The 14,968-nt window shown below is 46.2% G+C and overlaps 1 protein-coding gene across 1 annotated transcript in view; it reads left to right on the top strand.

Moving 5' to 3' along the window:
• Positions 1 to 960: 960 nt before the first annotated feature.
• Positions 961 to 14,968, top strand: part of HORMAD2 (HORMA domain containing 2) — a 195,727-nt gene continuing 181,719 nt past the window's right edge. Inside the window, exon 1 of the mRNA XM_069620397.1 lies at positions 961 to 1,107. Within this exon, the coding sequence (XP_069476498.1) occupies positions 963 to 1,107 (145 nt within the window). The 5' untranslated portion in view covers positions 961 to 962. The remainder of the gene's footprint in view (positions 1,108 to 14,968) is intronic.

A 14,968-nucleotide genomic window follows, 5' to 3' on the forward strand; every position in this document is an offset into this window, starting at 1 on the left:
TATATAAATAGAAAGCAGCTATTAATGGTGTAATTATGGAGAAGATGCCTGCAGGGTAATTCGATTACATTCAGTTTGGCACTGTCACGTGTATGGTATAAAATTGAAGGAATGCTACATCGAATATAAACAGAATTGTTTGCTATTATAATGTTTTGATATCAAAGGAGATTTTCTTAATATTGTAATCTAGCAGCGTTGTATTGAAAGTTGTATGTGAAATTATCCAAGCAGATTATATTGATGATGCTGTTTATAGTAAAAATGTTAAATTTCTTTTATTCAAGAGTTAATATATTGGCTTTTTTCATTTACTTTTTGTCATCAATTCAGTGTGCAAAGTTGATTTATTAGCTGTAGCACACTTTATTATTAATTATATATATATATTTATGTTTGCCACCTGACATCTTCAAAAATGTTACTTATGTAGTTAAACCCTTGATCTTACAGGTCCCAGAGATCAATTGTGTGATTTACAGAAAATGTATTTTGCAAAGATTTGTATTTGCACAGATGCGCCAACGTGTTGTGAATAAAGTCTCATGATGTAAGGGGACGCAACCATTATAACACAAAAGACTTTAACAAAACAATTTTCAGGACACCCAGCTCTGGCTAAATACATGTGAAAACCTGTTTGTGCCCTAGGAGAACCCACATTAGAGAACCCTTGTTCGAGCAGAGGCATTTTTTATGTACATGAAATGTTCCCACAAACACAACATAAAATGTGTATGTTTCTTTACCCGTATTGTTATTTCGGTGCTTATTCCGGCAAATCATTAACTTTTGTGTTGGACCACAATAATGTTAATCTGAAAATGTAGTAGTCAGTTGGCTGTGTCGCTGAATGTCTACTTCCATGTTCCCACGTGGCTTAGTTGCCCATGTCCACTAGCCTTAGCTAAGAAGCAAAAGATATCTCTCACTCTGACTTCTTTCCTTACTGCAGTGAAGGTATGCGATTTGAAACCATTGCAAATTGTGAAGAGATAAAAAACGCGAGCTCCCTGCTGATTCGTAAACTGTACATGGTCATGCAGAATCTTGGCCCACTTCCCAATGATGTTACTATGACCATGAAGCTATTCTACTATAATGAGGGTAAGTTCTCAATGCATATTTAGTAGTCCAAAAATCATTTGTGTAAGGTTTCCAACCACAATTACAAAAGCGAAAAAATGTAAATCATTAAAATTCCTTAACGTGAATGAAATACAGAAATGCGCACTAAATTGCAACTTTCAAAACGTGCTTGTTATATTACTGAATGACAATGTTCCATATATTAGCAAATAGTTTGAGAGATAATTGATAACTGCCACTCGTTCCTTGCCTTTTTAGACTCCAAACCTGTGGGTTATCATTGTAATATCTTTAGATGAGACTGCATGTGAGCAAGTAGGTGTTTTACTTTTGCCTCGACAGTGAAAGGTGCAGAGGCTAGGCGGGTAAAAGCAGGTTTGTTTATTTGGTACAAGGACGCCACCTGTCTCCAGTAATTCATACCTGTGGCACTTATTTTGTACGTTTTGTGTTATGCTTTCCGGTTTTGATTTACCTATTTTTTTTTAATTACAGACCGTATTCTATTATTTTGTTTGCATTGTAATAGATAGAAGACATAGAAACAAAAACACAAAAATAAATGTAAAAAAAGGATATTCATTTATTTGTACATTTTATATTTGTGGCGTTTTATTTAGTGTGGATTCATGATTTTCGTTTCTGGTTTACAAACAGAGACAATCAATTGTGCAGTAGACATCTGCTGACTCCCCACTCCATCATATATTAGTGTCTTGCTGACACGCCATCTCTGCTCAAGCTGCTTTCCCCTCCACTCCTCCAGCTCTTGATATCTTTCAGCATTAATATAATGATTAGCCAGCAACTGTGGTTAGGTAGGGTGTGAAGGGCAAAGGTGGCATGCAAAACATTTCTATGTGGGATTGCACATCATTGCCAGGTTTTGAGACCACATGTCCAGATACTCACACGGACATGGAATTGCCCTCAAATGTGCAGGTACACTTATAACTCTTATAAATGATAATACATGCTCCCTCTGCTCATCCACCTAGAGACCACCAAGCACCTACTTCTACCTTATTACTTACAGCAAGGCTGAGAAGGAAATGCACAATCTGGAGCTCACTTTCAATGTGACGTAATGCTAATAGAAGGCTAATGCCACAGGCCCCGGGCCGTACAAAGTACGGCACGATAGAGGGCTTGGGGGCTTAGGCGCGGGGCGGGGGAAAAACAGCGCGAAAACCAAGGGGAGGGGAAGCCAGGTGGCGCCCCCACCCTAGCGTTGCCAGGAAACAACTCACAACACCAGGGAAAGGTGTGAGGGGAAGCAACAGTGGGCCCCCCCAAGGGAATAAAAAAGGGGCATGTAAGTATAAATAGTCCCCTACAAGGAAGGGGAAGCACAAACCAGGTAAGGAGCTTACCTCATTCGGGTAAGCTCCTAGGGCCTGGAAAACGGGGAGAAAGAAACATTTTTCTTTTTCCTTTGCAATCAAGCAGCCAAACTTGTGTTAGTCGTGCAGGACGAACAGTCTTGAACAGGCGGATTTGCCCATCTGGAGGAGCAGCCGGGCCGCGGGATGAACCCATCTGGAGGACGGCGGGCGTTCGCCATTCGTCAACAAGAAAATAGTCGTGCAATGTGGAGAGAGGACTGCTGGAGTTTCACATTCGCCGTACGGTCATAGCAGAGCAGCCGAGGCACACCTACCTTTACTGCGGGTCATCTTGGAGGATCGTCGCGGTCGAGCGGGATCCGGAGCCGTGCAGGAAGACAGCTGGGAGCTGCCGTAGAAGACCGCCAGCAGAGCAGGAAGCCTCGCGTCGGATCCGGTCGCGCAGCCAAACCGAAGCAGCAGCACAGAAGACAGCATTCCAGAGACCGGAACCAGGAGTACACGCAAGGAAGTTGTGGTAGGAAAGGACAGCCCGGTACAGTGAAGGCACCGAACGGGGACGCGATGAAACACTAACACAACAGGAAGGAGCAGTGAAAGGGGGCAGGGGCAGGGCACGCCACAAAGTTAATTAAAGGGACAATAACACCCGGAAAAGCAGGGCCGGCTAAGGGAATACGAAATTCTTAAAGGGACAGCACCTCCATTTTTCACGACAGTGCCCGGGAGGCACAGGTGCAACAAATAGCTGGGACCACACGTGACACGCAAAACACACGTGACTGCAGAAAAGGCCCAGAATCAAAAGGCAAATACAGGGACCTGGGTGTTATATATAGTCTTGTACATTGTCACTGGCCTGGAGTGATTGCCATAGAATGTGATGTATGATGCAGCCAGGAGAATGTTGAGTGCATCAGTGTATGAATGTTCTGAGTGAGTCAGTTGGGGGCCTGAGCTGGAGTGAGTGGATGGCCGGTGGGTCTTCTCCTTCATGTGTACTGTACTACCTATCCCTGTCCTTGTCCTGTCATCCAGACTACTGTAAATACCTGAGAGTAACTGGAACTGTACATATTGTACCAATACAGCATACCTGGAACAACATCAGTCTCCACAGCTGGTCTGTGTGTCCCTTGTGACTAATATAGAGACTTTATTACATTGGCGACGAGAGTTAAAGAACCCAGGAATATGGACAAATACAACTTAAAAGGACAGAGTGCAGCTGAGGAGCTGCAGCTACAAAAATGTACAATAAGGAGAGCTGTAGGGGGGAAGCAGCCTAAGAGTGACCCACCGTTCCCCCATAGACTCAAAAATAAACATCCTGCCAGCTCCAGAGTTGAAAATGTATAATGTGCCACTGGACTCTGGGAGGGAGGTCCCCAGCAACCAAAAACATTTCCCCAGACGCCCTACTCCAAAAGTGCTTCAGACAGCAGGAGCTGTCCATCTATCAGGTCAGAGGAGGGGGGAGGACGAAGTGAAACTTACACTTTCCTTTCATTTGGCATTTTATGTGTAAAACGGACAAAATGAAAGGTACGCTTTCCTTTTATTGGCATTTTTTTTGTGTAAAACCCTCACTGCTGCCCTGAGCAGGACCCTGCATCATTTTCAAAAGCTGCTAGCTGTTGCCCAGCAACACACACACAGCATTAGCAGTCTCCATTGTCTCAATGGCTACTCTGACTTTCCGGGACTAATCACTCACTATCTTGGTCCATTGTGACATCACAACTGAACATTCCATCAGGTCTTCCCTGAACTTTTTGAGCCCCGTTCAAATTAATAAGTAAAAAGATAACTCTCAGCAGGAGCTGGGGGCAGTGTGTGTGTCAATGAAATGCAATAACTTCATGGGAGCATTTTACAGTTTCATTGACCACCCTGTACATGCTGCAAACCACTGGGTGGCGCCAGAGCTCCATGCACTCAGAATATTAACTGTGAAAATGAATACATAAAGGCAGTGTGCAACCCGTAATGAAAGACATTTATGTTGTGCCAAGTTTTTCTTTGTGTATTAAACAAGTTTGGAGTTTGATTTTATCAAAGATCCTGCCTGAATTTCAAAAAATGCTCCGTGTAATACAGTTACATCAGAGGCCCGGCGAGGTCTGTTCTCCTCCAGCCCTTCCAATGAATGATGACGTGTGTCAACATTCAGTGGGTGATGGTGATCCATGGAATGAGGAAAGAACAATGAAAGGAAGTGATACGTGTCAGTTTCGTTTCTTCATGTTAGATGGATTGATGGAGAAAACACTTGCTGCCGTGTGCGTACCTTAAGGAAGCTTTAGTTGGGGCACTGAAAGGAACATTTTGCAAGACATTTTCCTTATTATTATATACATCAATGGAACTAAAGGCACAACGTGAGCAAGCAGCATACTTGTGAAATAAGTTACGAGAAACCCCTTCTCTTGGCATCATTATTTTGGATTGAATTATGCTTGGCAATAATGCAAACGTGACAATTTACATTTTTTCTTTATTTTGATTTTTTTTTCTTAATGAATGAGGAAAAGCCACCATGGACTTTTGCAACACTTATCAATATAAATGAAAAACGAATTTAATTTTTTTTTTAAGAACAAAGTAATAACATTTTTTTTTTTATTTTCTCAAATTTCCACCATCATCAAGAAATGTTTATATACTGAATAATGTATGTTATGGTTATGGTGTTAAGGGTCTGATTTACCCTTTGGAGAGTTGTTGAACAAAACATAAGTTACATTGGATACCCTGCAATTGACTTTGGGCCATTGTCTTGCTCAGTTTGTGTGATGTTGTGGCCCACTGTTATGTGTTCCATCCCGGCCATGACACACGTGTTGTAGTTCATGGTCGCGGTGCAGGGTAGTGCTGTTAATGTGTACTAATTAATGGGTATTCCTGTTAACGTGTACTAATCAAATAGTCTTGGAGATATTTGAAGCCAGGTGAGAATTTTAAATTTCCACCAGAGCCACAAAGAAAAATGTGGTGGTATGTATACTCTTTTTTGAGGTATATGTTATATGCGTACGCTCTAATGTGAGATGCTTAAGTGGCCAACCGACTGCATAAGAGTTGCGTCATGAAAGAGTTTGGGCAGCTGACTGAATAAGGGTTGCACCATAAAGAGTTTGGCCAACTGACTGAACAAGGGTTGTGCCTAAAAAAAAAGAGAATTTTTTTTTATTGCCAGCAAATGTACATTCTGTATATATATAGTGCGCACTTTTGCATTAGTTACTGTTAAGAATTCACCATTGTTCCTTTAGTAATAGTTTTAAGCTTAAGACCTCCGGTGCTGCCAGGAGCACCTCATCTGTTACATGTAGTTCATCTGTGTGAGATTGTGGTTGTGTTTAGATTTATGAGTGGGCGAGTGATGTGTATTTGGTTGACCTCCCTCCACCCGAATGAAAGGATAATGTTTGTGTGTATGAACCTGATATGAAATGGAGATGTCACGCGTGGGTACTTCCGGTATGAAAGGGAGATGTTATGTTGTGGTTGAATCTGGTAAGAAAGGGAGATGTTATATATAGTCTTGTACATTGTCACTGGCCTGGAGTGATTGCCATAGAATGTGATGTATGATGCAGCCAGGAGAATGTTGAGTGCATCAGTGTATGAATGTTCTGAGTGAGTCAGTTGGGGGCCTGAGCTGGAGTGAGTGGATGGCCGGTGGGTCTTCTCCTTCATATGTACTGTACTACCTATCCCTGTCCTTGTCCTGTCATCCAGACTACTGTAAATACCTGAGAGTAACTGGAACTGTACATATTGTACCAATACAGCATACCTGGAACAACATCAGTCTCCACAGCTGGTCTGTGTGTCCCTTGTGACTAATAAGAGACTTTATTACACTGGGTAAGCAAAGAAGAGGCAACTTACACCAAGTCAGAGCCATACAGACAAGAAGCATGGCAGATGAAAGGGCAAAAAGAGCGCAGGAATTCAGCGAATGGGCCAAGAAAGCAGAAAAAGAGTATGGGGCACAATGGGTCATGGACATCATGCAAAAAGAGGAGAGGGCAAAGGGAATGTCGCCTTTGCTAATCGAGGAGTCCAGCGACAGTGAAGCAGAGGATGCGGTACCACAAGGACAGAAGAAGGGGAGAGAAGAGCCAAGAAGGTCCCAAGAGTAGACAGAGACACCCAGAAAAAAGAAAAGGAAAACAAAAAATTAAGGTACAGTGAAAAGTGATGACAACATTGGGAGAAAAATTGTTAATATGTTGAAAACTTGCATCACTGGTACGGATAAGTCGCCCAGGACCAGTGACAGGAAGGGATGATAAATAAAAGGGTCAGGGAAGAACAGGGGGATTCAACAACGGAAATAGAAAGCAGTGATGATGAGGAGAGAGATCACCTGAAGGCATGGGTGAAATGGAAAGGGGTAGTAAGCAAGGAGAAGCAGAAGGGCTCTGGGCTAGAGGTGGCAGGAAATGGCACAAGGGGGAAGGGGACAGAACCACCAATAATTACGGTCCCCACACCTCATGGGCACCGACGGGACAATGGTTCCCGCCGGGACCCAGTCCCCGGGGGGCGGCACCCAGCCCACCTGTGGCACCCATAGGACCCACAACAATACCATTGGCAGAGGACACCCCACAGGGGGCGGACTCACCAGTGGTAGCTACCACAATCACAGCAGTCAAGGAAGGAGGGCCAATCATGACAAAATATGGCAGGCCGTCCATGGGCAAGGATGCAAAGGGCCGGTCCATGAAAGCAATGGCATGCTATATAAATGACAAGGTTAAAGAGAAAATCTGGAGAAAGGAGTTCATAGACATTTTTTCACTGCTAGACTGCCAAAAGAGGGGAATGAACGTGTCAGTAGAAGACATAAAAGAGGATGAGAAAGGCTTGTTAAGGAGGGTGACAGTGGTCAAGAGTTTTGATAACTGGGTAGCAGCTTTTCAAATAATGTCCACTTTTATACTACAGAAATACCCAGAGGACGGGGTAGCATTGGTCGCCTATCAGCAGAGAGTGTTAAAAGTGTACAAAGCATTTGGGGGGGATGCATGGAAAGAATACGATCACGAGTTTAGGAAAGAAATGGATTGCTTCCCGGATATGGGGTGGGATGAAGAGAACTTTAACCTGTACATATTTAACGTTTTAAAAGAAAAATGGGACTCCAGGGAGCAGAGTTCAGGAGGGCAACAGAGAAGGCAATATTGGCAGAACGATTATAGAAGTGATTACAGGTATAATAAAGGTATGAAAATAGCTACGACAGATCAAGGGATCAGAATTTTCGGAATAGGCAATATAGCTCACAGAGAGGTTTGCAGAGCAGCATACCACCAACGGCCCAGGGGGGCGGCAGGGGAAATACTTGGTCACCACGTTCAGAGTCAACACAATGTTGTAATTTCGAAAATGGGGTACCACGCAGCTGGGGCAGGAAGTGCAAGTTCAGCCACAAGTGTGAGAAATGTAGGGGAGAACATAGCAGCGCCAAGTGCACCAGGGCAACAACAAACAGCAATAGAGGGAATGAGAAGAAGAACTAGGAGCTAGGGGGAGAAGGGGGCCACACCAGTTAAGATCAAAAAAATGGAAAAGTGGCTCCGCGCATTCCCAGATCAAGAGGCTGCCAAAGTGATTAGAAGGGGTTTTCAGGAAGGTTTCAACATTCCTTTTGCAGGGCAAGGTTCGCAGAACATCCCAAAAAACCTGAAGTCAGCTATGGAAAACAGAGGGATAGTAAGCAAAAAAATCAAGAAAGAAGTGGAACTGGGTAGGATTGGGGGCCCCTACACATCCCTACCATTCAAAAAATACATATGCTCACCGTTGGGGCTAGTGCCAAAGAAGGAAAAATGGAAATTCAGGCTGATTCACCATCTTTCATATCCCCCTGGGGCATCTGTAAATTATGGCATCCCACAAAATTAAGCAACAGTAACCTACTCAGATTTCCAAGAAGCAGTAGAAACAGTCAGGAAGGCAGGCAGGCAGGGGGGCATGGATGGCAAAGGCGGATATAAAATCAGCCTTCAGATTGTTACCGGTCAACAAAGAGTCAGAGAAAAGGCTGTGTATGTAATGGGAGGGGAAATATTTTATTGACAAATGCTTCCCCATGGGATGTGCCATTTCCTGTGCATATTTTGAAAGAGTGAGCTCATTCATGCAATGGGCACTCACAAAAGAAATGGAGGAGGCCAGGGTGGTCCACTACCTGGATGATTTTTTATTTGTAGGGCCCCAAGGGTCAAAACTGTGCAAGGCAGCTTTGAACAAATTTGTAGAGATAACAAAGGGATGGGGTTTCCCGCTGGCAGAGGAAAAAAACAATTGGCCCAACACAGACAATACAGTGTTTGGGGATAGAAAATGACTCAAGGGAAGGGGTATGCCGATCCCAGAAGAGAAAGTGGCAGACCTGCTGGAATCAATAACTTAAAAGGGAGAAACAAGGCCACCATAAGAGAATTACAAGCATTAGCGGGAAAGCTACATTTTGCAGGAAGGGTCATACCACAAGGAAAAATCGTTCAAAGGAGCATTGAGCCAAGAACAAGAGGGGCTAAGATGGGGCACCACAGAGTCAGGATAGGAGGAGGAATCGAAAAGGACATGGAAGTGTGGGGAGAATCCGTGAGGTCATTTAATGTCAGTGTTCTGGCGCTCGCCCATCAACGTAGAGGAGAAAAGAGTGTTGTTCACGGATGCAGCCGGGGGTTTTGGTTTTGGGGCAATACTTGGAAGTGAGTGGTGTGCAGAAAAATGGCCAAAGTCATGGCAGGAGGCTATGTGGACTAGGAATATCACACTGCTGGAGCTTTTTCCAATCTGGGTAGCATTGTGTGCATGGGAAACACAGCTAAATAACAAAGAATTGAAGGTTTGGTCGGACAACATGGCGGTGGTGCATGCGTTAAATAAAGGGAGTGCATCATGTCCAGTGGTATTGGAATTGATGAGAGCTATCACACTAGAATGCTTAAAAAACAATGTATGCATAAGGGCAAGGCACATCGCTGGAGAATCAAATGTGGTCGCTGACGCCTTGTCTCGTTTTCAGTGGGACAGGTTCAGGGAGCTGAGGCCGGACGCAAAAAGGAAAAAAATGCCCACACCAAAAAAGGCATGGGTTCCATTGAAAGGAAAAAAAACGGTTGACTACATGGTTAACTCAAAAGAAAAGGAAAAGCCACAGCAACCAGGACGAGTCATAGAAAATCTGGCCAGGAACTCCCTAACATACAAAACGGGCAAGCAGTACAGAAAGCATGTGAATGATGTTTTGGCGGAAACAGGAGTACAAGATGTGGGTAAAGTTACAATGGCCAAAATGTGTGAATTCTTAGAAGGGGCATTTACCAAAGGGAAAAGGAAAAGCTGGGCAGCAGCTCACTTGTCTGCAGTTGCATACACCGCAAAGGTAGCCGGTGTGACGGATCCAAGAAACAGCCCGCTAATAAAGTATGCGATGGAGGGTTGGGCAAAGTTGGAAGGAAAGAAGCCAGATTGCAGGAGACCTCTGAATTTTGGGAAATTGGTGGTCCTGCTAAAAGTATTGCAAAGCACATGTAACAGCGAAAATGAGACAGCTCTGTTTAGGGCAGCATTTGCCCTAGCATACTACGGGCCTTTCAGGATAGGGGAGCTCGTAGCCCGGAACACAATAGCAGGGGATGGATTAGCAAGAAGCGATGTTAGCATAGGATCCAAAGGCATGTCCATACTGTTGAGGAAATCCAAAACTGACCAGGCGGGGAAGGGGAGAGCAATAGACCTCAACAGCATCAGAGAGAAGGACCATTGTCCCAGATGCATCACCCAAGCATTTCTAGAGATACGACCGGAGGTCGGCGGACAATTACTAATACACAGGGACGGCGGGCCGCTGAGCAGGTATCAGTTCCAGGCAGTATTAAAGATGACAGTAGCCAAGGCAGGGTGGGATCCAGCTGAATTTGGGACCCACTCTTTCAGAATAGGAGCAGCCACGTCAGCATAGGCAGGGGGCCTCGGAGCAAAAGGTGTGAAGAAGATTGAGGGGTGGAGGTCACAATGTTTCAAAAAATATGTAAGGGAGGAACTGATATGAACCTCTCTCCCGTACACTCCAACAGATACAAGCCCCTACAAATTGGCATGGATCGTGGGGCATTCCTTCGTGACCCGGACGGGCAGGTGGATCGAGGAGGTCAAAGAGGGACTCCATTTCAAGAAGACAATAACGTCCTGGTGGGGCCTCCCGGGGATGCACTGGGAGGACATTCACAACAGGTTGTCTGACTTGATCGGTTTCAGGGACCCGCCCAAGTACCTAGTAATAACACCTAGGGGGAAACGATCTGGTCAGCACGAATAGGGGAAAATTACAGAGAAACATTTGTGAGTCCCTGCAGGTCATAGCACACTGCTGGTGGAAAACTGAAATTTTCATGTCAGAAATGATACCACGTAGAATCTGGTATGGGGCACATCGGAGGCAGGCCATCGAAACAGCAAGGAGAAAGTTAAATAAAGCAGTGGAGAAATACTGCAGGAGCACAGGGCTCCACTTTATAAAGCACAGTCTTTCCCAAAATAACCCAGAGATGTTTCATCAGGATGGCGTGCACCTGTTTAGCAAAGGGATGGGGTTTTTTTCAGACAATATTTTCAGGGCTCCAGAGGAGCGGGGATGCAGATAGAGGCGCTTTTGGGGGGGACCTGAGTGGCCAAGGCAATGCCCACTCAGGTGTGGCAGCACATGTCCGGGAACAAATGCCCAAAGGTAACAAAGACTTGCTGAGGAGAAGGCTTGGCATCTCCAACCCTGGACACAAAATGCCCAAAAGCATATTGTTGTGATATATTTTGTTTGTGTATTTTCTGTAGAAAATAAATGCCTACGGCCTATAATTTTTCCACAACAAAACTGTCTGTCATTCATTCCATAGTTAGGGGATAGGAAATAAGAGCAAAGGGGAGCCCACACTACTTAGCCTAAAGCTTTGCTCAAGGGGTCTCTCATCACGTCAGACGATAATTCAGTTCACAAAAATGGGTATAATAGCTTTCATATTGTTACCCACTTCTGGTTGCTTGTCGAAATCCAGGAGGGGTATGTGTGTGTTTTCTGACTGTATTATTACCACATTTGTGATGTGGTTCCGGGGTGTTGTATGGTATCCTGCATCCCCATGGTAGCTTGTGGGATGCAGTGTTCGGCAATATTCGGAGCCACGCTCACTTGGATACCCCGCCCATCTACAGATGGCTGCAGCCATACAAACACCTGGTAGCTCATGTCCACCTGGTAGGTCGGGCAGGCTACTGGGTGAGCGTGGCTCAGAAGATTGCCGAACACTGCCTCCCACAACCTACCATGGGGATGCAGGATACCATACAACACCAGCACAGAAGCCCTCCTCACTGGTACTCTTTGAGTTCTGAGCTTGTTTGAAGACTTCTGAATCAGTGCAGTGTGCTAACGTAAGGTGCAGGCTACCTGGTTGTATCTTGTCGCCCCCTCCCTTCCCTCCTCCTTTGTTTGTCTCCCACTCTCGGGGTGCCGCAGAGCTGTCCTTTGCCATGATATACGGCGGAATAGGGTGGAGGAGTGAAGAGGGCCTGCTGTGCAAGCAGCCACCACGTCACCCTTTCATTCTTCAGGAGTGTGTCCGTTTGCGATCCATCGGCCCATTTAGCTAGTGCTACACCCCACCCTCCCTCACTCGCACCGATGGCCGCCTCCCCTACCATGCACATGTTTTCTTTTCTTCTGATGTCGAAAGTCTGCGAGCCTTCACTGACCAACCGCGGCACTGCATTGGCATCTGTTCCACACTGGAGCCCAAGCCTCTCCTCCTGTCACAGCTTTTTTGATGATGCTCAGACATCTTCAAACTTCCATTCACGTTGTTTTAATCTGCCCTAGGTGCAACGTCAGTCCCATAAGCCCTATTAACCAGCAGCCATTGAATAAGGGAGAATTTCCATTAATGGAACACAAGTAAAGCAGTATGTAGCTTAGTGTGTTGTGTGGTATTAACCAAGCTATTTTTTTTATTAAAAACAATTTTTACAAGATTTCTCCTTAAAAGTTCTTCTTTCGAGATAGAAGTAAAAGAAAAGTCCCAATCGTGCCAGCCTCTGCAGTTGCAAGAAGTTGAGACAGCAGGGAGAGAGGGCGGGAGGTTTGTTCAACCTCAAGTTGTGAGGTCTGTTTGACCAGGCTCCGGGCGTTTAAGTAGACCAAGGCTTTTGAAGAAGCCTGTCACCGCTATGGTCCATCTGGTGTTTTCCCCACTCATCAACTTGTTCCATCTCTCCTCTTCCTCCATACACCAAGCGTTGCCAAATATGGGTCTCAAGTAAAGGGTGCGAGCCGCGTCCACCCCTCTACAGGTGAGGAGCAGATGTTTGAGTGTTTCAGTTGCATCTGGTTGGTTGCAGAATCTACAGAGGCTGGTCTTTGCTTGTTTTCGCCTGCATAATATCTCATTTATGTATATAATATTCAGGGGGCATGGCCAAGCAGCCATGGAATAGGCTGTGTTGTCTGCAAGCTCCGTGATCCGGCATATTGATCCTTCACAACACATGCATTAAACAGCCCATTGCGGTCTGGAAATAACACGAACTGCGTGTTAACACACTCGGCAGATGGAGAGCGAGACAGAGCCCTGCTTGCGGTGAGAACGTGGCACTTTGGACACTTTGTATCCCGTGCCCGGCCGAGGAACGAATTTCCAAGATGGCGGCCTGAAGACAAAGGACAGCCATCCCCTGCGAACGCCAGCAGCAACTGTGCAGGACGAGCATCGGTCCGTGAAAAGGCTGCACGATTGGGAATGAAGCTTTGATGTCCCCGGGCACTCATAGCCACGGATACATTTGTTGCGCTCTCAGCGCAGAGGAATATAAATTTGCGGCAGTGGCCGTGCCTGGCGGAGGCCTCGAGGTTTGAACGCGAGCCGCCACATTGTATCTTCGAGGAGCGGGTAACGCGAATGTTGTGAGCGGCCGGGAGCCCTTAGCCGCCGCAGTATAGAGCGGTGCTGGAAGCGGGCCTGCGGCACGCCCCACGGAACGGGCTTTAAGCCTAAGATGAACTGTTGGAGGGACCTGCAGTGGACAGAAATGTTTGTGCAACGCGCACCATTGGAGGGACCGCGCAACGGGGAGCGGGCTGCTCCGAGCTGCAAAGAGTGTGACAGGAGACTCTGCAGTGGCATTTGAATGTGTGCCAGCAGGCTGAATATGAACTGGCACAAGGAGTGTCTCACACGGGAGAAAGCGGATTGGTAGGTCCCCCTCCCCGTGGGATGGTGTCCCAAGATATCTGCTAACAACACGCACATGCAGACAAGCCTGTGTGTACAGGCTGGGCATTTTTGAGACACACAAAGGCATCCTGCAAGTAGGGCTGACGGGCCAGATATGGTTAAAACACACTGGAAACTGAATTGAACTGTAATGAAGATATGTGAGGCTCACTGAACATTGTATTTGCACAATAGGCAGGCTCTACGCTGCACTAACTGATAATAAGAGTCCCAGCACTATGGATGGGAGTACGGAAACGAGGGCATTGTAACAAAGAGCCCCTTGCTGTTTATGGCCGATACTGGACTGCACTGCCCAGAAGAAGAGGGCTCTCGCACTGAATGCTGGTGAGATGCGGGCACGATTCATGTGAGGTGGAACCGCGGCCACACTAATTGAAATATAAAGGTGAGGGCATTGCAATAAAGAGCCCCTTGCTGCTCACGGCTGATACTGGGCTAAATTGTCTGTGAGGGGGAGGCTCGCGCATCGGAGGTTGTTGGAGTGCGGAAGTGGCCCTTGGGAAGGGAAGCCCAAATACATAGAGACATATAGAGACATTGATTGTGCTATGTGGCTTATGAGCCAACTGATACGTGGGAGCACATAACCCACTCGAGCGCACTGCTCAGTGAGCGGGAATTCTTGCGGACACCTCGTAACGATAATCAGAACCATTGGTGACCTGCTGCGAAATTGAACAACAACACTGCGGTACCGCGGACGGATCAGTGTGAGATACTGGTCCCGGATCACAATATGGCAGGGAGAGTGATTAAAGGCAAGAACAAGCAGCCCACGTTGGAGGCGTTCACCAAGACACAGCAGTCTCCGGTTGCACCGGCGCTGGCGAGCGCGAGTGGACCCACAGGAAGTTCCCCTGGGACAGAAAGCCACCACATATTGGCGGCCATAACGGAATTAAAGGATTCTTGGGGGATAGCAATGACGGACATAAGGATTTCCTTGGAGGCTAAGATCGACGCGGTGGGGATCGATGTCAACTTGCTGCGACAAGATGTCAGAGCGCTGGCTGATAGAACAAGCAGCCTGGAAAGCGCGGTAAAACTAACACGACCACCAGCACAGACAATGCGAAGGAAGTCCACATACTAAAGCAACAAGTGGCTAACCTGGAGAATCGCGCGGAGGAGGCGGAAGGGAGGGCGAGAAGGAACAACATTCGAGTGGTTGGTTTGCCGGAAGGAGAGGAAGGCCAGGATCCTGCAGACTATGTT

Source organism: Ambystoma mexicanum, chromosome 10 (assembly GCF_040938575.1).
Source record: "Ambystoma mexicanum isolate Mex_15411 chromosome 10, UKY_AmexF1_1, whole genome shotgun sequence".
Taxonomy (NCBI): Eukaryota; Metazoa; Chordata; class Amphibia; order Caudata; family Ambystomatidae; genus Ambystoma; species Ambystoma mexicanum.